The sequence below is a fragment of the Hydra vulgaris genome, chromosome 09 (genome assembly GCF_038396675.1).
Source record: "Hydra vulgaris chromosome 09, alternate assembly HydraT2T_AEP".
Lineage (NCBI taxonomy): Eukaryota > Metazoa > Cnidaria > Hydrozoa > Anthoathecata > Hydridae > Hydra > Hydra vulgaris.
Genome location: NC_088928.1, coordinates 11,062,501 through 11,084,619, shown reverse-complemented (window position 1 = coordinate 11,084,619; position 22,119 = coordinate 11,062,501). Strand labels below are relative to the sequence as shown.

The following is a 22,119-nucleotide window of genomic DNA, read 5'->3' as shown; positions in this document are numbered from 1 at the left end:
AAATATATGTTTTGGACTAAAAAAAATTAGAAATTGTAAGTTTTAGAACTTTTTGAGAAATTTAAAAACTGTTTTTGGATTATGCATTTTGTGAAGAAAGCTTTTAATTCTAGTCTCAAATTTGCAATATGTAAGAATCTGTTTATTTTTTATCATAAATATTGTCCAGACCAAGCAAGTTGTGAAAATATACTTTATGGAATTTTACACTTTGTGGTTATTTTACCATAGAACGTTAAAATGAGAAAAATGGCTCTGACAAACTTTTGGATGTTTGAAATGACTTAAAATTATTTTATTATGATCTCTATATACCTACAACTTAAAAAAATCACTGTAATTTATGATTTTGAGCTGTTTATTTTTTTGGAAAATCTTGGATTTTGGTTATTTTCACTACATAACTTAAAAATGAAAAAAATGGCTCGGACGTAGTTAAAAGATTTCAAAAACAGCTCTAAATGTTCACACTAGGTCTATATAATGCCCATCTAAAAGGATTTGTTCGGTCCTTTCGGGTGATGTTAGCCATGGATATTTACAGGGTGTGAACCCTTTTGTGACGAGTGACCCGTATGGCGGTTCATAAAATTTGTTTCTAAATAACGAGTGACCGGCATGGCGGTTCATAAATAATTATATTTCAAAACATCTATAGCAATTGGGGAAAACTTTAAATTTATCTTTGAAGTGTGAATAGTTTCTTAAGTTAATACTTCAAACCGTTTGTTAATTGCATTTATATGTCGCTCAAAAATCAATTTTAAAAAGTGACTAAAAATAGATTAAATTTTACTGATATAAATAAGATCTTTAATATTTTTTTCCATGATAATGGTGATTTTTTTTGTTTGATCACCACTATAAATGCCTCTTTTATTTAATATCCGATATGTTTTTCTATTTCTTCTTTACTTATTTAAAGTTACATAAAGAAACTATATACTTTTGTTAATTTCAACATTGTATATTTTGATCACGTAACTATGATAATATAAAAAATTTTTTAATATTCTGAAAGCCAACTCTTCGACAAAAAAAAACTAGGTCTTACTTGTAAAATTCTGACAAGTAGTTTTTATTTTACTACTTTTATACTACTTTAATTGATCATTATCTTAGTTTGTTTTTTACGCGCAATCATAACTGTTTTTAACTCAGTCGCAAAAGGGTTAAACTTCATGTATCACATAAACGCACGTATGATCTTTTGCCAGCGAACAATTAGTTAACGCATTTTATTTTAGCGAGACCTCATTGTCTTCTTCGTGTTTCCGTATTCTTTACTTTTTAACAAAATCTTCATTTATAAGTATAAATAGTTTTTTTCTTATATACTTGTATAATGACTGTAACAAAGATCATAATTTAAAAAAATTCGGATGTTTCAATTCGGTTTTAACATATTTAATATTTTATATACTATATATTTCCTTTATAACTAGAAAATCAGGTCCCAGGACCCTGAATAATAAATACAGAAGTTTAATAATTGTGTAAAGTACTGAAACAAGTATCAAAAATTATTTACAATAACGATCGGATTTCATTTTTTCTCTGCGATCAAGCATTGCTTCATGCAACTTTCCAACATTTCGAGCTTTTTCAAGACTAGATTTTGGACCTTGGTGTAACTTTACTTTGTGATCTCCAAAACTTTGAAACTGCTTCACATAGCTGACTTCACATTTTCTAACATCAACGATTTCATCCTCAGATAATTTCTTTTTCTTACTAAAATACAGTTATCATAAACATAAACAAAGAAAATAAAATAGCCCAAAAAAGTAAAATCAAAAATAAAAGCAAAAAATAAAAATAAGTTAATAAATAGGCTTTATTAAAAAGAAATTTTCATTTTAGTAAAAAAGACAAATTACTTTCTGGAAGCATTGGTTCGAAGAAAAACAATTTCTTTTTCTTTGGCGACTCTACTCAAGGACTTAACCTCACCATCATCAGTAAACGTGAGAAAATATCCGTTGTGTCCTTGCAACGCAACTTTACCATTTTCAATCACTACTTCTAACTGTTCTTGAGGTCCAACAGCATCTGAACGAGCTAGTACATCGCCACGTGCATTGACAGAGATATACTTACCTGAATTTAATAATGGCGTATAAAATAATTTCAAAGAATAAAAAATATTTAAGCTTTATTAAAAAAAAGAAAAATCATGATTAAAATTAAACTTAATAACTTTATAAATTAATGACTATTAAGATATAAAACTTGAATAAATTCAACTTGTCTCAAGCTTTCAACACACTCAAGCATCAAAATATTTGAAAACTTTGATAAAAAAATGCTGGGACACTTAAAAACTGTTGCTATATAAAATAAATTATTAATAACGAATGAAAATTCTAGCAATAAACAAATTCAGTTATAATGGATGAAATTTAAAGTCAAAAAAAAAATATTTTCAAAAATTAATGAATAAAATAAGTTTTAAAATAGATTTTAGAACAAAATAGATAATTTTTGGATGCTCCCCTCCCCCCCTTAACCCTCTTTCAAAGGTACTTCTAGTATTATTTTTAAAAATTCTGTATTTAACACACAATTACAGAAATCAAACTTTTAAACACAAGGGAAAACAAAATTCTAGGTTTAGTACCAAGTCCTTTATTCTTATTATATTATTCTTAAGATAGATATCTTAGATATAATTCTTAGTAGCACAACTCACCACAAGTGACTTTTAGTAGCACAATTCACCACAAGTGACTTTTAGTAGCATAATTCACCAGAAGTGAGTTTTAGTAGCGCAATTGACCACAAGTGAACAATTTGTCTAGGAAGTAAATTCAACTTTTCTAATCATATATTTTATTATCATTTCAATAGTTACAATTTCTTTATTACTGTTGGAAATGTTTAAATTTTTTCTAACATTGCATGTAGTATTTTCTACAAGGTTGCTAAATTGCTAAATGCTAAATTTGAACGATAGAAATTCAAATTGCTTTAAAGCTTATTTTACCAACACAAGTTTTCGTTTTTTAAGGCTTCAATATTAATCATTAATATCTCATAAATAATTAATGAAAAAAGATTTTTTTCACAATTTTGTTTGTTTTAGTTTCGCCAAATGTCAGGTTTCCTGTAAAAAGGAGCTATGCATTCTTAATTTAGCCCTAAAATAAGGACTTGCATGCAAGTCTTAATTTAGAGTTAATTTTGTTAGGTAATGCAAGATTATTTTTAACTTAAGTTTTTTAAAGATTTTATTCTATGCCTAGTAGCCTTGATTTAAAATACCTCATTTTAAATTTATACAGTAACCAATAAACTTTTTGTTGAAACTGCAAATCAAACTTAGCACTAATATTTTAAGAAGCCAATAAAATATGGCTGAATTGCTTACATGCAAGTTTCAAAAATTAATGTTTTTTTATCATAAGGAGAATTGTTTTCATTAAGGAGTATCATTTTGCAAAAAAGATAAGCTCTTCAATATATCTGTGTGCACCTGCTAATTAGATTTTTTTCTTGTTGTGTTGGAAAAGTCTTGTAATAAATAAAACTGCATTGAGGAACATACTGTATGCGTTTATGTTGATGACAAAGATGATGAGACAACTCAAACAAGTTAAATAATAAACTCACCTTAAGAAGTTTATTTGTTCAAAAATGCTTATAAAGTATATTAAACCTGAACAACAATTCACATTTATTTATGCAGGAGGAAAATCCAGGGTTGTTATCTGTCAAATATGTCTGAGACATATTTTCTGCCGACATAAAATAAGTCCCACATATTTTCTATTGTTATATTTTGACATAATTTTATGTCTGAATTATTTTCTGCTGACATAAAATATGTCAGACATATTTTCTGTCGACATATTTTGACATAATTTTATGTCTGAATTATTTTCTGCTGACATAAAATATGTCAGACATATTTTCTGTCAACATATTTTGACATAATTTTATGTCTGAATTATTTTCTGCTGACATAAAATATGTCAGACATATTTTCTATCGACATATTTTGACATAATTTTATGTCTGAATGATTTTCTGCTGACATAAAATATGTCAGACATATTTTCTATCGACATATATTTACATAATTTTATATCTGAATTATTTGCTGTTTGATATTCTTGAAGAAAAAATCTAACAAATTTGTTGCGCATTTCAACTTAATTTACAGAGTTAAGTGTAAATTGTTTAACAAATTTGTTGCTTTTTTGCAATCAATTATGCTTCATAAAACTTTTACTTTAAACCCTATAAGCAAACATCAGTTGTTTCATAAAGGTCTTTTTCTGCCCTTTTTAGCGATTTATCATTTCATAGTATTGACTAATATTGGCATTTTTTGACTTATTTATTGATTATGACTAATATTGACATTGATAGTATTGACTAATATTGACATTTGATAGTATTGACTAATATTGATTAGTATTGAGGCATCATTTGATAATTTTTGATAGTATTGATTAGTATTGGCGATTTCCCTTATTAGAATATAAAAACCATCTCAAGCTGAGTTTTTATTACTGAAAGTGGTTTTTATTAGTATGACTAAACTTAAAATTATTTCTTTGATTAAAATAATAATACAAAAAAAAAATTTTTCAGTTATTTTTAATTATTAGTTGATCCTGAAAAAGATTTCATTATGAAAAATTGAATTTAAAAGATTCTATGAAAAAAACGGTTCACAGAATTTCAAAAAATTCGTGCCAAATTAAATTCATTTAAGCTGAAGAATTTGAAATATTTCACAAAAGTTATATTCAGCTCATTAAATTCATATTAAGAAGACTAACCGGTAATAATTTATAACTAATTACAAATAATATACTTTTAGTTATAATAGTTATGATTTATTTAACAATAAAATAATTGACAATTGCATTATAAGAGCATAATTAACTGCCATAAACTTGCATAAAATGTTTTGAGTGAAATATATATTGGAATAATTATTTTTTTCGTTTTCCTTACGATTTAAAGTCAAAAATGGAGAATAATTTATTAAATGAATCAACTATTAGTTAAAAATAACTAAAAATGTTTTTTTTTAAATATTATTTTAATCAAGAGAATAATTTTAAGTTTAGTCATATTAATAAAAACCATTTTCAGTTATAAAAACTCAGTTTGAGATGGTTTTTACATTCTAATAAGGGAAATCGCCAATACTAATCCATACTAATCAATACTATCAAATACTATCAAATGATGCATCAATACTAGTTGATACTCTCAAATGATACATCGCTAAAAATACTTTGTCAATACTATCAAATGATACATCTCTAAAAATGATAAAAAAGACATTTTTGAAACAAAAGATATTTGCTAATAGGATTTAAAATAAAAGTTTTATGAAGCATAACACAGGTCAACGAAAACAAAATTTTTTTCTGGTGCCAAGAAAACAATTTGTTTTTTATGTAGGATTTCTTATTTTGATTTCAAATATGCAAATTATTTTTTACCATCACGTCAAGTTGTAAAGATATTTGGGTTCAAATCTTTAGAATTTGGGGTAAAGTCCCTAATATTGTCGAAAAAAAAGTTGTTCAAAAGTATGTCAACCTGAGTCTCAAAAGAAGCGTATTTTCATAGAGATTTTAAAGATGTTATTCGTTTGTAATAAAAATAAGTATTTTTTGTATTATTGCTGAAAAACATTTTGTTGACATTTTTTTAAGAGTCTTTAGCATTTTTTCAAATAATTTTTTTGCCAAAAAATTTTAAGGAAAAATTTTTGTGTTTTCCAAAATCTCTATACTATCTTCTAAAACACGCTTTTTTCGAGACCCAAGTTGACATACTTTTGAACAACTTTTTTTTTGACAATATTAGGGACTTTACCCCAAATATTAAAAATCTGAACCCAAATATCTTTACAACTTGATGTGATGGTAAAAAATGAGTTGCATATTTGAAATCAAAATGTGAAATGCAATCCAAAAAACAAATTGTTTGCTCGGCACCAGAAAAAAAAATTTTTTTTGTTGACCTTCAATTATAATTGATTGCAAAAAAGCAACAAATTTGTTAAACTATTTTTACTTAACTCTGTAAAATAAGTTGAAATGCGCAATAAATTTGTTAGATTGATTTTTTTTTCAAGAATATCAAACAGCAAATAATTCAGATATAAAATTATGTCAAAATATGTCCATAGAAAAAATATCTTACATATTTTATGTCAGCAGAAAATCATTCAGACATAAAATTATGTCAAAATATGTCGACAGAAAATATATCTGACATATTTTATGTCAGCAGAAAATAATTGAGACATAAAATTATGTCAAAATATATCGATAGAAAATATGTCTGACATATTTTATGTCAGCAGAAAATAATTCAGACATAAAACTATGTCAAAATATGTCGACAGAAAATATGTCTGACATATTTTATGTCAGCAGAAAATAATTCAGACATAAAATTATGTCAAAAAATGTCAACAGAAAATATGTCTGACATATTTTATGTCAGCAGAAAATAATTCAGACATAAAATTATGTCAAAATATGTCAATCGAAAATATGTGGGACATATTTTATGTCGGCAGAAAATATGTCTTAAAATATGTCGACAGATCTGCCAAACATATTATGTCGTAACAACTCTGGGAAAATCTACTGAAATTTATTTGACCCATGGAAAGAGTGGTTATAACCATGCAAAATTAATAACCCCTTCATTTTGAGGGGTCAGAAAATTTGCATGGTCATAACTTTTCTAACTTAGAATAATTTTCTACGAAATTTAAAATCTGTTGATGAATTTAAATTTAGTTTAAGATAGTTAAGTTGAAAATTTTACTACAGCAGTGCCCTTTTTTGTTCCCAGGCTTCCACCAGCCCATTTTTTTCAAGGCCTCTTTATTTGGTATAGGTATGAACATACTTAAGTTTAGAGCTTGCATGATGCATGAAAGTGTTGTATCTGAAACATAAAAAATCCTGCGGGCGCCCATGATCACACTTAATGGCTTGGTTCTAGAATCAGTGACTTTGCAGGTGTTAAAGCCCACAACTTTTGCTATTCTGAATCTCTAACCCAAATAGTTAACTTTCCAACTCGCTTTCCAGACAATCCAAATCATTTACTTATTTATTTTTACGTCATGTTTCTGATCATAGTCAGAGCTTAGCTTCTTTACATTAACTCACTTTTCTCGATGGTTTTCTTCTCATTGTACTGATGCAATTTCCTATTGTAACCATTTCACTCATATCTATCGTGTTTGTTACCTCAGATAAAGATCAAGGTGAACTGTTTGCTAAGAACATCTCGTGAATATCATCACTTGATTCCACAAGTCGAGTTCTACCGGATATAGCCAAAAAACAAATTGATCCTTTGCTTGAGATTCGCATCACTCTAGTTTCTGTATCTAAAGTGATTTCCTGCTTAGATTCTTCTACAGCTTATGGTCCGGACAACATACTTGTTATAGTCTTGCAGAAGTGTTCTCTGAAGCTGTCATGTATATTTTCAAACTATTTAACATGCTTATCAGAGTCCATGTTTTTTCAGCACGCTGGAAAGTGGCATCTGTTATCCCTATTTTCAAAATAATCTCGCTGGAGAGCAATCTGATTCTTTTAACTACCATCCCATTAGTCTTCTTTCTATCACAAGCAAAGTTTAATCTCTCATCTTGAAACAAACATTTAATCTCTCATCTTAAATTTAAAAACTAACTTTCTGGTCATCAATATTGATTTTGATTTTCTAGTTCTACTGATACTTCTTGCGGTGTATCAGGTAACATCTTTGAGATTATTAAATCCTTCCTTATCAATTGTAGCAGGGGTTCCTCAAGGTTCAAAGGGGTTTTCATGATATTTTAAAAAGCAAAGCAAACACTACATACTAAATATATATATGTGTGTGTGTGTGCGTGTGTGTTTGTATACAACTCATTGTCACAAACAAAATATAAGCATGCACACATTTACAAACAATAACTCACCGTACCCAGATTTAAATCCCACTTTATTATCTGATAAACGAATCATAGTAAAAATCTCTTCTTGTAAAGGACCATCATCAGAACCACTATGAAGTGATCCCAATCTTAATGTACCATTGTCAACAGCAAATAAATAAGCACTCGTATAGCACTGTATAGCAACATTTCCGCCAGTCAATTTATCAAAACTTGTTATTGGCCACCATCCACCATGAAGATGAGCATCATCATTTGGAACAATTTCTGATGACACACTGCTTTCACTACCATCCTGACACTTTCTTTTGGAATTTTTTTTCTTTTTATCAGAAAAACCTTTTAATTTAAGTTTTCCGATTTTCACTTGTTTGTACTCTGCCATATTATACTAAATAACAATATATAATATTCTGACATACTAACATCAGATAAATCATTTATATAAACAAGAGTCAGTTGCAATCAGTAAAAGACTGTAATAAAACTATTAAGAGTTTATAAACATAGGAACCACATAAACTAAAATCTAAAAACAAAAAAACTAAAAAAACTAATTTTTTTTTACTGATAATAAATTGTTTAGACCATAAATCCTTAAGAAAACATTTTTTGGTAAAATATAATTAGCCTTTTAAAGAGATTCAAGATTGAAAAAAATAGATATGAGGTTTATTTATATATATCTATATATATATATATATATATATATATATATATATATATATATATATATATATATATATATATATATATATATATATATATATATATATATATATATATGTATATATATATATATATATATATATATATATATATATATATATATATATATATATATATATATATATATATATATATATATATATATATATATATATATATATATATATATATGGGCATTACAATTTGACAAATAAATGATACATTTTGATATATAAAAACCAATAAAATATAAAATTAAGATTTAAAAAATGAAACTGAAATAAAAGGTTTTTGATTATTTTATTAACTATTTATTATTAACTTTTTAACTACAAAAAATAGTTGAACAAATTGGCTTAAAAGAGTCTTTTTCTGGTCATAGCCAAACCACCAGATTATTTTGAGGAAATTCAAAATACAATACAATATAATTTCCTATAACATTATGTATTGATATCTTTCATTTTGCTCCACCAGATATGTTTAGTTCCTGCACTTCTTGAAAACGAATACCAATTCTTTGAGCCATCTTTAAAAATTTTTCTGTACAGTTGATGGCACATGTGTTCTACAAACCACAAACAAAAAAAAGTCATAAAAAACTAAACAACAAAAAAAGATTTATTAAATACATACATACATACATACATACATACATACATACATACATACATACATACATACATACATACATACATACATATATATATATATATATATATATATATATATATATATATATATAAATTGTTGCATTTGGGAAGAGCGGAAAAAATGATTCTTACGTCAACACAAACGTGTTTTTATTTTTAATTTTTATCTCGCAAGGGAGTGCAACTACATCGACTGAGGGTTTGGTTGGGGCAGGCAGTCTATTAATTAATAAAAAAAAAATTCCGGTCTTGCATTTTTATTTTTACTTTTTGTCAACAAAATATGGAAAAAACTTTCTGACAACATATAAGAGTACTATATATATATATATATATATATATATATATATATATATATATATATATATATATATATATATATATATATATATATATATATATATATATATATATGAAAAAACATAATTAAAGTTATAAAAACGATCGGTTTTAAAATAGAGATCCAAACAAACCTACCCGCAGTCAACTTCTTAGATGTATCCTTTAACTTAGAAAAAAGCTCCTACCAACCTTTCAAAAAACCAAATGATTATCTATGTTACATCCACTCTGAATCCAACCACCCTCCGCAAATAATAAAGCAAATTTCCATCTCTATCAACAACAGATTATCACAAAATTCCTCGAATGAAAAAACATTTAATTTATCTATACCAGAATACGAAGATGAACTAAGAAGAAATGGCTTCACTAATTTTAATTTAAAGTATAACCCCCAAAAAAGAGAAAAAAAGACAAGAAAAAGAACTATTATATGGTTTAACCCCCCTTACAGTAAAAGCGTCTCTACCAATGTCGGACATATCTTCCTAAACTTAATCGACAAACACTTTCCAACATCCCACCCCCTAAGTAAACTATTCAATCGAAACACCATCAAATTGAGTTATAGCTGCACCACAAGAAAAAGCCACAACAAGAAAATTAGTTCAGAAAGACCAAAAGAATACCCACCCTGCAATTGTATAAAGAAAGAAAACTGCCCTATAATAGAAAAATGTAGAGCCTCTAATGTTATTTATAAATGTATAGTATCCCCCCCCCCTAACACCCCAGAAAAAGTATATATTAGTCTAGCAGAAGGCGAATGGAAGAAAAGATGGGCTAACCACAAACACTCATTCACAAATAAAAAGATGAAAAATTCAACCAACCTTTTAAAGTATATATGGCAGATAAAAGAAAACTTAAAAATAACACCAAAACTAACTTGGTCAATAATTAAAAAAGTCCCCGCCTACAGCAACGTAACAAAAAAATGCTTGCTTTGCCTTCATGAAAAACTTTGCATAATATCATACAAAGGAAAGCAAAAATTATTAAATAAAAAAACAGAAATTATTTCTAAGTGCCGTCACGAAAACAAGTTCTTGCTTGACAACCACGAGCCCAAAGATTAAAAAACCAAATGCTCGCAAATAGTTATAGTTTTATAATTGTTTTTGAACGCCACGATGTTTATTGAGTATATTTTTTAACGAAAAAAACAATGTATTTTTTACCTGATGATTGCTAAACGCATGAAACTTTTAAAAATTATGTAGTTATTTTTTTAATCTCGTCAAAATATCAATTATATAGCTCTGATATCATTCATCGAGCACTATTGCTGAATATATGCTCACACCAAAATTAAACTTATATATATATATATATATATATATATATATATATATATATATATATATATATATATATATATATATATATATATATATATATGCATATATATATATATATATATATATGCATATATATATATATATATATATATATATATATATATATATAAAACACTGACTATAAAATGACTATAAAATTTATTTTAAATAGAGGTTGAAACAAACATTTTTAAAAACAATGGCTTATCCTCAATTACTATTTTGTAGAACTGTGGCATGTAATCATTGGTATAAAATATTGCCAGTATCAAAACCTTTTGTTGGAATTGATGTCAATAAAAACACTAATTACTTTATCATCAAATTATCAATACAAATTTTTAGTGTGAAGAAATACGCAAAGGATTTCTATACATATAGTATTCAGCAATTATTTGAAAACACTGATGTTGATTAGATTATTCGTCAAGGTTTGTGTTTCAGAGTTATAAAGTTGAGAGGTTGTAACCATAACCAAAATAGTTTCCTCGACTGGAGTGGCCTTCATGGTCTTGGGGAGGTGAATTAAAATAAAAATAAATAAATAAAAATATAGTAGGCTATACTTGAACACATGTAGATAACAATGTTTAAATAGGTTACTTATAAATAAAATTATTCTAAAAACAACATTATGGTAATAAAAGTATAAGTACATTCAGCTGTTGAATTAAAACTAATAAACATCATCTTAAGAATAAACAATATTGCTTGTAAACAAAGTCAAAATAAATAATTTCTCAAAAAAACTCTAAGTAATGCATAAAGTTTAGTTTTTTTATTATTCAATTATTAGCATAATGCAGGATAAAAGTATTAATATGCCATCGGTTGGAAAATCAGTATATTAATAAAAAAAGGTTGATGTCGATACCAATTGTGCAAAAGTAACCAATTAAACCGATGACGATTAATCAGTACATCACAAAAATATATACAGATACACACACACACACACACACATGTACTGCTTTTCAACCAATGAAGAGTTTTTAGACACTCTTTTTAGTAATCACACTGTCACTAAGAATCATCCGCAAGAAGTCTCTCAAGCTAAAATGCTAAAATTATGAAAAATCATAACAAACTAATCATTAGAAAAAAACTTTTAAAAAAGAATTTTAAATAATTAGAAGAACTACCACCAGAAGCAAAAACTGCAGTTGTATGTAAAAAAAAAAAAAAATTACATTTAAAAAAACTGCAGTTATATGTAAATAACTGCAGTTACATGTAGAATTCTAGAAAATTTCATTTAAGAACTAGTTACATACTGTAATAAAAGAACTAATTTTTTTCATCAGACCTTAGAAAAAAATGAAATTTTAAAACATTTTAAAAAGTTGTTCATCCAATTAACCATTAAATGCAAGTGAATTCTTCATAAATAACATGGACATTTTTAGTCAATTTTATTTTTTGTTATTTTATCTCTTACTTCATGCAGGCTTGTACTTACTTCATGAGCCTGCATGAAGTAAGAGATAAAATAACAAAAAATAAAATTGACTAAAAATGTCCATGTTATTTATGAAGAAATTCAAAAACATTTGATAAAGAGCCACACAAACATTTCTTGTTGAAATAAAAGACAAGTGTAGAAAAAAAAAAGCGATTTGCCACATGGCTCAGCACTAGGACAACATAGTATTTCTACTCAGGTGGCTCTAAAAAGCCCATGCGGGATTTTTATTAAAAGGCCTATATATGCGGTATTTTACCATATATGCTTGATGTAAAGGCCCATACGAAAAAAAAGATGTATATATATATATATAAATATATATTAATATATATATATATAATAACTGACCTAATTCTAACAAATCATCAATACAAACTAGCAAGTTGAGATAACACTTGTAATTATTAATAATGTTTGTGATACATTTGTAATTAATAATATTGTAATTTGTAATTATTAATATTGTAATTATTAATTATTGTATTTGTGATTTGTAATTACTAATATTGTTTGTAATACTTCAAAATAAAAAATGTTAACAATACGATGCAGCGACCACGTTTTTGTTCTGATTTTCTAACACAATTTACCGCAAGCAAATACAATTAGTATTTTACTGTTTGAAGAACATAGCCTAACACAAAATCAAAAATCAAAGATTTCAGTTTTCCTATTACTATATAATGATATATATTTTATTGTATAATAATATAAATTTATTTAAATTATATATAATTTTTTTTGTAAAATAAATATTGAAAATCTTCATAAATTAGAAATTCTTTTTATAGATAGTTTATGCTTTTGTTTAATTCGGTGTTTTAACTTTTTTTAACATTTTCGCATAAACTCAAAATGGTGCTGTTATTGACATAATTTAAACATAAAAGTTTTTATAACGTAGTTTCATTTAGCAGTTACTTAATTGGAAGTATTTCATATTTTTTCCAAAAATGCTATTTTATTGTTTTTTCATTTCAAAAATAAAACAAAATTAAATTAATGAAAATAAAAAATTTAAAGCTATGGAATCTTTATAATTTATTTTAAACTTACCTATAATTAATAGTAATAAAAACGTGTCTTAAATAAGTAAATTGTTAAGGTGTAATATGAAATTGTATTTGAAAATATTTGTGGCATTCTCACACCTCAATTAAAATAAATTCGTTAAGGTAGCAGACCCCTACAAAAATCAAAAAAATTTACAAAATTTTTTTAATTTGATTTCGATGCAGAATCTAACAGAGATTGGTAATATGAAAACTCTTACTTGTAATTTAATTTAGTTTTTTAAGTAATTATGTTTTAGTTCACCTTAGTTTTTAGACTTCCTTAGTTCCGAAAAACAGAAAAATACTTTACCTTTATCAATTGCATGTTGTTCAAGTGCAAAGAAGTTATTTTCGAAAATGAATACTACTCAAAATGTCGAGGATAAGAATGATGATTATGAAAACAATTATAACTTTATTATGAACTTTTCTATCTTAAAAAGATTATTTAGCAAGTATATTTTCCTGAATGTGGAAATAAGATTATTTTGCAAAAACCTTAAGAAAAAAAATGGGATTTTGCTTGCAATTTGAAATTTTTTGTAAAAACTGTGACGAAGTTATATTACATTCCAAACTTTAGTAGTAAATAAAAGAAGTGCAGAAGTCAATGCACAAATTGTTGTTGCTTTTCGAGAAATAGGAAAAGGTTATACTTCTATAGAATCATTTAATCGTTGCATGAATATGCCAAGACCAATGACAAAAAAAAACTATGGTAAAATTAAAAAGTCACCCCACAGTGCTTATGTTGAAGCAGCTAATAGTTGCATGTTGAATGCTGCAAAAGAGATATATGATATTGTTTTGTTGGATGATAACAGTCATAATGTAAGTATTGTTGATGCCATGTTTCTGTAGACGGTACATGGCAAAAAAGAGGTTATACATCCATTAACGGTGTTGTAACTTTGATATCAACAAATAATGTATAGATCATTTTGTTTTATCAAAACAATGCAAAGGTTACGAATATTGGAACAAAAGAAAGAATGAACCTGGTTATAATAACTGGCAAAATAATCACAATTGTCTTAATAACCACATAAAATTTTCAGGATCAATGGAATCTGTGGGTGCCATTGAAATGTTTGGACAATCTGTGGAGAAGCACAAACTAAGGTATATATCTTATATTGGAGATGGAGACACATTCTTGTTTAATGATGTTATTAAGTCTGAACCATATGGACCTAATGTTAGTATTGATAAAAAAGAGTGTATTTGGCATGTTCAAAAGCATTTGGGAACACGACTGCAAAACTTGCGTCAATTAATGAAACTAAATATACTGTCTGATGAAAAATAATGGGTAAAGGACGATTAACAGATAAAGCCATAAATACTTTGCAGAACTATTATGGTACTGCAATAAGACAAAATTTCAACAGCATTTATGAAATGAAAAAGAGTATTTGGGCAACACTTTTCCATAACTCAAATATTATTGATCAAACTGAACGGCATAAATTTTATCTTCGATGTATAAACAGCTGGTGCATGTGGCAGTCAAATAAATTTACAGGTAAATCGAATTACAAAGCTAAATTAAATTTTCCATTAGCAATAACAGAAATTTAAAAACCTATCTTTCAAGATTTAAGCAGAGATGAATTATTATCCAAGTGTTTGCATGGACAGACGCAAAATAATAACAAAGCGATCAACAACTTCATTTGGAAAAAATGTCCTAAAGATGTTTATGTTAGTCGAAGTACTCTTGAAATAGTTGTATCATCTGCTGTTTTAGAGTTTAATGATGGAGCAACTGGGCTATATGAAGTTTTTATAAAACTGCAGATAAAAACCGGTCGATTTATGCACATTGGGACAGTTTAAAAAAATTCAACTCGAATAGGTTATATGACCAAAAAGACTTCCACAGCAGGTATCAGTAGAAGAAAGGTGCTGAGAGCAATAAAAAAAGGATTCATAGATAAAGAAAATGAAGAAGGAACATCATACTCTGCTGGTGGTTTTTAGAATGATAATAATTTTATTTATTTTTTTATTACAAAATCTGTAAAAGCATTTTTCTTGTGTTTCATTTTTTTTATACTTTGCAACACATTAAACACATTTTCTCAACTTCTAATGAAGATTTTGATTTGAAATTTTCAGGAAATGTTCCTTGATGTGTTGTCTGGGGTTTGTACTTCAACAAAGGTCTAATTTTTATATTAAGTACAATTTTTTATTTTTTTAGGTACTTAATTTTACTAATTTAAAAAAAAAATCTTTTATTTTATTATCTTTTGAAATATTTACCTGTTATACACAAAAGTGGTTGAAACCCTAGTTAATAGTTTTCCTAACATAGCTTGAAAATTTGGAGTCAGTAGCATTTACCAAACTTTTATAATCTTGTTTGAAAATTTTTCAAAATCGCTGCTTAAATGTCTAACTACTCCCTGGTTACTTTTTTTTCAAAATTTCAAAATAATAATAAAAATATTTAATTGATATAAAATATAATTTAATTGCAATTGATGCTCCATTACAACAATTTAAGCAACTTTATTTCAAGGGGATCTGCTACCTTAAATAGTATGGTTTTACGCTATTTTTAAAAGGTTTTATTTATGTATTTATATAGTTCATAATTCAAAGTTTGCATAAAACATATCTTCTTTAAATGTACTTTTTGCACAGCCATCATCCTTTTTTTAATCTGTCTGAGGACAGGATATTACGGAGTGATTTGTTTATTTACATACAACAATATAAACTGTATAAAAATAAAAAACTTTATTTATTATAAAACAAGTTTATATCTGTTTCGAAACGCTACAAAAACGCAAAACATGAGTTTGATACTTATTTATATGTAACTTAATTTAAAATTTAACACCAAAACATTTTTCTTAAATGAATTAAAATGCAATACAATTACTATATAGTAATTGCGTATTAATTCATTTCATCACTATAAGTACTGCGTATTAATTCATTTAAAAAAATATTTTGGGGTTAAATTTTAAATTAAATTAATTTATGTCCAACAATAATAATATGGGTCTGCGGACTTTTTAAATTTATTTTGTCAACATTGCAATCGTTAAAAACCGTTTATAGGTTCATAATTTTTCTTATGAAAAAAATATCATAATACATCTTAAAATACTTACTTTGATTTCAGAGCAATATTATTATTATGCAAAATACTAATATAATTGCGCTCAAAGTTGAAGGCTTAAAATCTAGGGATTAATAAAATTTAATTTGTGCAAACATAAATATTGTAAATAATTGTGGAATTTCTTTAAAAAGTAGAAAAATTTGCCAAAAGTAGAAAAAATTTGCCAAAAGGCCAGTATTTAGATAAAAAAGTGAAAAGCCCATGCGGGAATCCCCCATAATATGGACCACCACGCCTCTGTTTCTACTATCTGTAAACCTTCCAGCATGTCAAATAAAGCTTTGTGAAGATGATTGAATTACTTTTCAATTTAGAACAGTACAAAGTCAACTAGCTTGTCAAAACAGCTAGATATTAACACACAATGCTTAAGTTTGATGGTAGTACAAAAGCATTAAAGATCACAAAAATTAAGTAATTTTTAAGTAAACAAATTCTAATTTTATAACATACAAAACAAATTGTGTCATACCTCAGCTGAACTTGTTGTTCTGGAAGTAAAATCATGTATGCAATCAAGAAAACATGTCTCTGCAAGTTTATTGTATGTTGTTAGAAAAGTCTTCAACTTAAAAACAATAGATGCATAAAAAAAATTATAACTTGACTATCCATATAAAGAAATGACACAAAAAATTTATATTCACATTAAAATTAATAAAACATTTTTTAAGTAGCTTAAGATAAATTTTATATACATAATTGTATCATCTCTATATTTAATATAAATAATAATGATAACAATAATAATATACATATATATATATATATATATATATATATATATATATATATATATATATATATATATATATATATATATATATATATATATATATATATATATATATGTATATATCAGCTTTCAGAATTAGAAAAAAATGAGGTTGGCAATGAATTGCCAACCTTAAACTGCTATAGGTTGGTAAAAAAAATTGTCATAAAACATAGAAAACAAGGCTGGCGATTTTTTGCCGACCTTAAACACTTTTAGTTGATATTTAAGTCTACACTGCCGAATGCTGACCCTAATTCCAAGGGTTGATATATATCAGGCTTGGACAGGAATGGCGTGTGATCGAGCACTATTGCTGACAGCGCAAATGATTTTACTTTTTGACAATTTGACCACGACTGTTTAGAAGTTACCGTGATTTTTAGATAATTTTAGAAACGCGCTCAAAAAAAAAACTTTTGCTAAACTTAAAATGGGAAGAAAATTTAGAAAAAAAAAATTTGAAAAAGAAAACAATTCCTTATGAAAAAGAAGCACTAAATTTAACTTAAAAAACTCAAGCTCGAAGCGAAAATAACTTTTTGTTACGATTATAATTGCGTTTAAGATTAGAAGATTATCTTTTGAAATGTTTTATTAAAGCAAAACACTTTTTACAAATTACTTCTAATAATTGTTTAATGAATGAAAAATTTTTATTTAAATTACTAAAAAAGGTTATATTTATTATTTTTAAATTGTACATAATTTAAATAACATTATTTGTTATTATACACAAAACATGTTTATTTTAAACAATCCTTATAATTATTTTTTAATACCTTCATGTAAACTAAAATCTTTAGAAAAGATCAACAATTAAAAGTTATTTGAAATGTAACAACTTTTTAAATAGCTTTTAAATTGTTTAAACATCAAAACTGCCGTGGTCAACTTGTAAAGAAAAAATATTATAAGCATGGTCAGTTACAGCGTGCGATCGCACACCAGTCCTGTCCAAGCCTGATATATATATATAAATATATATATATATATATATATATATATATATATATATATATATATATAAATATATACATATAAATTTGTAAAAATTTTAATAAAAATCACAATATATTTTATTCTTGACATGTTTCGTAGTCATACTACATTTTCAAAAGATTTAATTTACAATTAAAACTCTGGTAAATAAATTTAAAAACTGAAGACAATACAGAGAAAAAATTAACAGACAAATAAACTTGTTACAAACCAATTAAAAATTATATTACAAATTATGACTAAATAAACTTCCTAATATTAAAATATTAATAATAATAATAATAATAATATAGTAAGTTAGATAGATAAATTTATAATATAATGAGATGTTTGTTTATTTAAAGAAAGATTTTCCCATTTAATATGAAGTGCTTCTTTTATTTTTAATTTGTTAATGGTAGAGGCAGTATCTAAAATCTGAAAGCAATCATAATTAGTTAGTGTTTTAACAATTAATGGATGAATTTAAATGTTTAAAAATATGCGATTGCTTGTCACTCGTAAGGTGCTCATTTATCCGTGTTGTCAAATGTCTGGAGATTCTCCAATATAACTGGTGTTACAGCCAGCACAAGAAAATGTGTAGACAACCTTAGATTTAAGCATCTTAGGAAGTGGATCTTTTATGCAAAAATTGTTTTTTAATTTATCGGTTGTGAATATAAACTTGATTATTACATTTTTACAATACTTTTTAATAATTTTATCAATTTTAGTCTTAGTGAAGTTTGAGTAAAATCCAATAGATTATCTTAAAATATCTTATATTAGTATTATCAACAGTATTTATAACAGGTGGATTAATTTTCTTTTCAACATGTAATTTAATTTCAGTGTCAATAACTTTTTGCGGAAATTGATTATTTTTTAAAACTAAAGAAAGATTTTTTATATCCTTATCAAATCCAAACCACGTGTTGTTAATTTTATATGTTCGATCAATCAAGCAACGTATAAGACCAGCTTTGTAACTTGAAGGGACAAAACTAAAGAAATTTTGTAAAAGACCCGTGTATGTTTTTTTGTGATAAACTGATGTAGAGAATGAATTAGACTTATTAATAAGAACATCCAAAAATGGAATTTGGTTGTCTTTTTCTTTTTCCAAAGTAAATCTTAAGTTTTTGTGTTGTCTATTAAGATGTTTAAAGAATTCTTGCGCTTCAAACAAATTAAAAATTGCTATTATGTCATCCACATAGCGTTTATGAAAAATTGGTATGGAGAAAGAGCAATTATTATTCCACGTTTGTTCATGAAAACCGATAAACATATTAGCTAAAATTGGTGCTAAAGGAGAACCCATTGCAACGCCATCTAATTGATTATAAAATTTTCCGTTAAATAAGAAATGAGAACCTGACGTTGAAATTTGAAGTAATTTTTTTAAATGAGTTTTAGAAAAATATTTTGAGCGAGTTTCATCTTTAAAAAACAATTCTGTTGCTATATTTATAGTTTCATCAAGTGGAATGTTAGTAAATATTTTTCAACATCATAAGGAACTATAAATTTGTTAGTTACGTCAACTTGTTTTAAATCTTCAATGAATGAAAATGAGTCAAAAGTGGTATAATGTTTTGGTAAATATGGAGTTAATAAATCTGAAAGATGTTTAGCATGTTTATAATTATATGTGCCAATTGTTGAAATAATGGGTCGAAAAGATGGTAGAGAAGAATCTTTACTAAGTTTGTGCATCTTAGGTAGAGCATAAATTCTTGCTGTTTCACAGCAAGAATTTATGCTCTTGTTTTGCTTGTTTGTTTTGCTGTTTTTTTCTTGTTGTTTTTCCTGTTGGTTCACAAACAGCAAGAATTTATGCTCTATAGAATATATTATATATATATATATATATATATATATATATATATATATATATATATATATATATATATATATATATATATATATATATATATATAACTCCTAACTGGTTGTCAGAAAGCAGGGATGCGGAGTCCCAAAAAGGACTCCGAATTTGAAAGTCACAAAAAGAATACTTCATCCTAGTTTTTGTTATCTAGGAGCTCTAAAAATATAAATAAGTTTATGGACTACTGATAGGAAAAAAATTAAGATTTTTAGGTTAGAGGAACAATCATTTTTTGAACCCTGAGTCCTTAGGTATAATGTCGGCAAAGTCTCCGGGCTTAAAAACAATAAGTTTCAAGTCATTAAATCTCATGAATTTTATTCTTATAGCAGATCATAACTCAACAAACATGTTTAGAGCTACTGGAAACTACAGACTTGGAAAAAGTAGAGATATAAAGCCGGAGTCCTTTTGGGACTCCGCATCCCTGTCAGAAAGTTTTTCCGTATTTTGTTGACAAAAAGTAAAAATTAAAATGCAAGACCAGAATTTTTTTTTTTTTATTACTTGATAGACTGCCTACCCCAACCAAACTGTCGATGTAGCAGCACTCCATTGCAAGTCAGGCTATAAGATAGTCGATGTAGCAACACTCCGTGCATAATTTACAGTAAAAAAAATTAAAATAAAAACATTTTATTAAAAAAAATTAAAATAAAAACATTGTTTATATTATTAAAAACATTCAGATTGTTTTAAAAGCATTCAGAATGTTTTTAAAAACATTCTGGTCAATTAAATTTGCGTTTTTGTAATTAAATTAATGGTTTCAACTTTTAGAAAACACGGAAATGTTGGACGAAAGTCAAAATTATTTTTGCGTCACGATAAGGAAGGAGGCGTGAACTTTTTGGTTAAATGCACTTCTGCAGTGCTCTGTGACAAGACCGCTAGGTCTTCTTGGGGCACCTAACTAACAAAAATATATATATATATATATATATATATATATATATATATATATATATCTATATATAAACATCTTTGATGTCACTCTTAAACAGCCTGCTGCTAGGAGCTTCAGTACATACATTGAGATGTAGTATTCCGATGTAGTAGTACACAAAGGAGTACTACTACATAGGAATGATTTTTATTTTTATAAAAAAAAAATCATTCCAATCTATAAAGTTGTATTTTTGTGGTATTTTAGAATACAAGAAAATTAAATTAGTTTCCTAAATTGAATTATTGGTTTTTAAATAAAGTGTACTTAATTTTGTCACTTTTAAACACAAAGAGTTGTTAAGAGTCCTTTTTTACCACACACAGTAAGTTTAGATGTCAAACTATTGAAATATATATTTCAATAGTTTGACATCTTTCTATTTAATACACTTTATTTGTAATATTTTCTTTAGATATTTGCTTCTTTAGGAGCGCCCAAACATTTTCTATAGGATTTAAGTCAGGAGAGTTTCCTGGCCAATCAAGTAATAGAATATTTTGTTCTGATATATATTTTTTAACTGACATGTGATATGGTGCCCCATCCTGCATGAAGGTTTTTTTTCATCTGGACTAAACCATTCTGCCAATTGTGGCAACAATCTTTGTTCCAGGACTTTTTTAGATTGTAACTGATTCATTATTCCCTCTACAATATAGAGCCTTCCCATTTCTCTTCCACATATCACTGACTAGATCATCACAGAGTTGGGGTGTTTAACAGTTTGAATGATGCAGTCCAATAAGTATTTTTCCCCTTTTTTTCTTTTTAGATATTGAACCTTCTTTGTTAAAACTTGGAAAGTACTCTCGTACTCTCGTTGCTAAAGTATACCTTAAAATATTATACAAGGATTGTTAAGTGAATATTTAA

The 22,119-nt window shown here is 26.4% G+C and overlaps 2 protein-coding genes across 3 annotated transcripts in view; both read right to left on the bottom strand.

Annotated features, from left to right (window-relative positions):
* Nucleotides 1–1,406: 1,406 nt before the first annotated feature.
* LOC100215355 (protein FRG1) lies at nt 1,407–8,374 on the bottom strand. Its single transcript, XM_065804712.1, has 3 exons — nt 7,967–8,374; nt 1,881–2,100; nt 1,407–1,734 (listed from the first exon to the last, which is right to left on the bottom strand). Exons 1-3 carry the CDS (start codon nt 8,325–8,327, stop codon nt 1,524–1,526), a joined length of 792 nt encoding a protein of 263 aa, XP_065660784.1. The 5' UTR covers nt 8,328–8,374; the 3' UTR covers nt 1,407–1,523.
* A 557-nt stretch (nt 8,375–8,931) lies between these two features.
* LOC124811069 (mitochondrial import inner membrane translocase subunit Tim9) overlaps nt 8,932–22,119 on the bottom strand; it is a 22,003-nt gene continuing 8,815 nt past the window's right edge. For both annotated transcript variants that reach the window (XM_065804711.1, XM_065804710.1), the window contains exons 3-4: nt 17,117–17,212; nt 8,932–9,218 (exon numbers count right to left, since the gene is read on the bottom strand). In XM_065804711.1, coding sequence (XP_065660783.1) covers nt 9,111–9,218; nt 17,117–17,212 — 204 coding nt within the window. In that variant the 3' untranslated portion in view covers nt 8,932–9,110. The remainder of the gene's footprint in view (nt 9,219–17,116; nt 17,213–22,119) is intronic.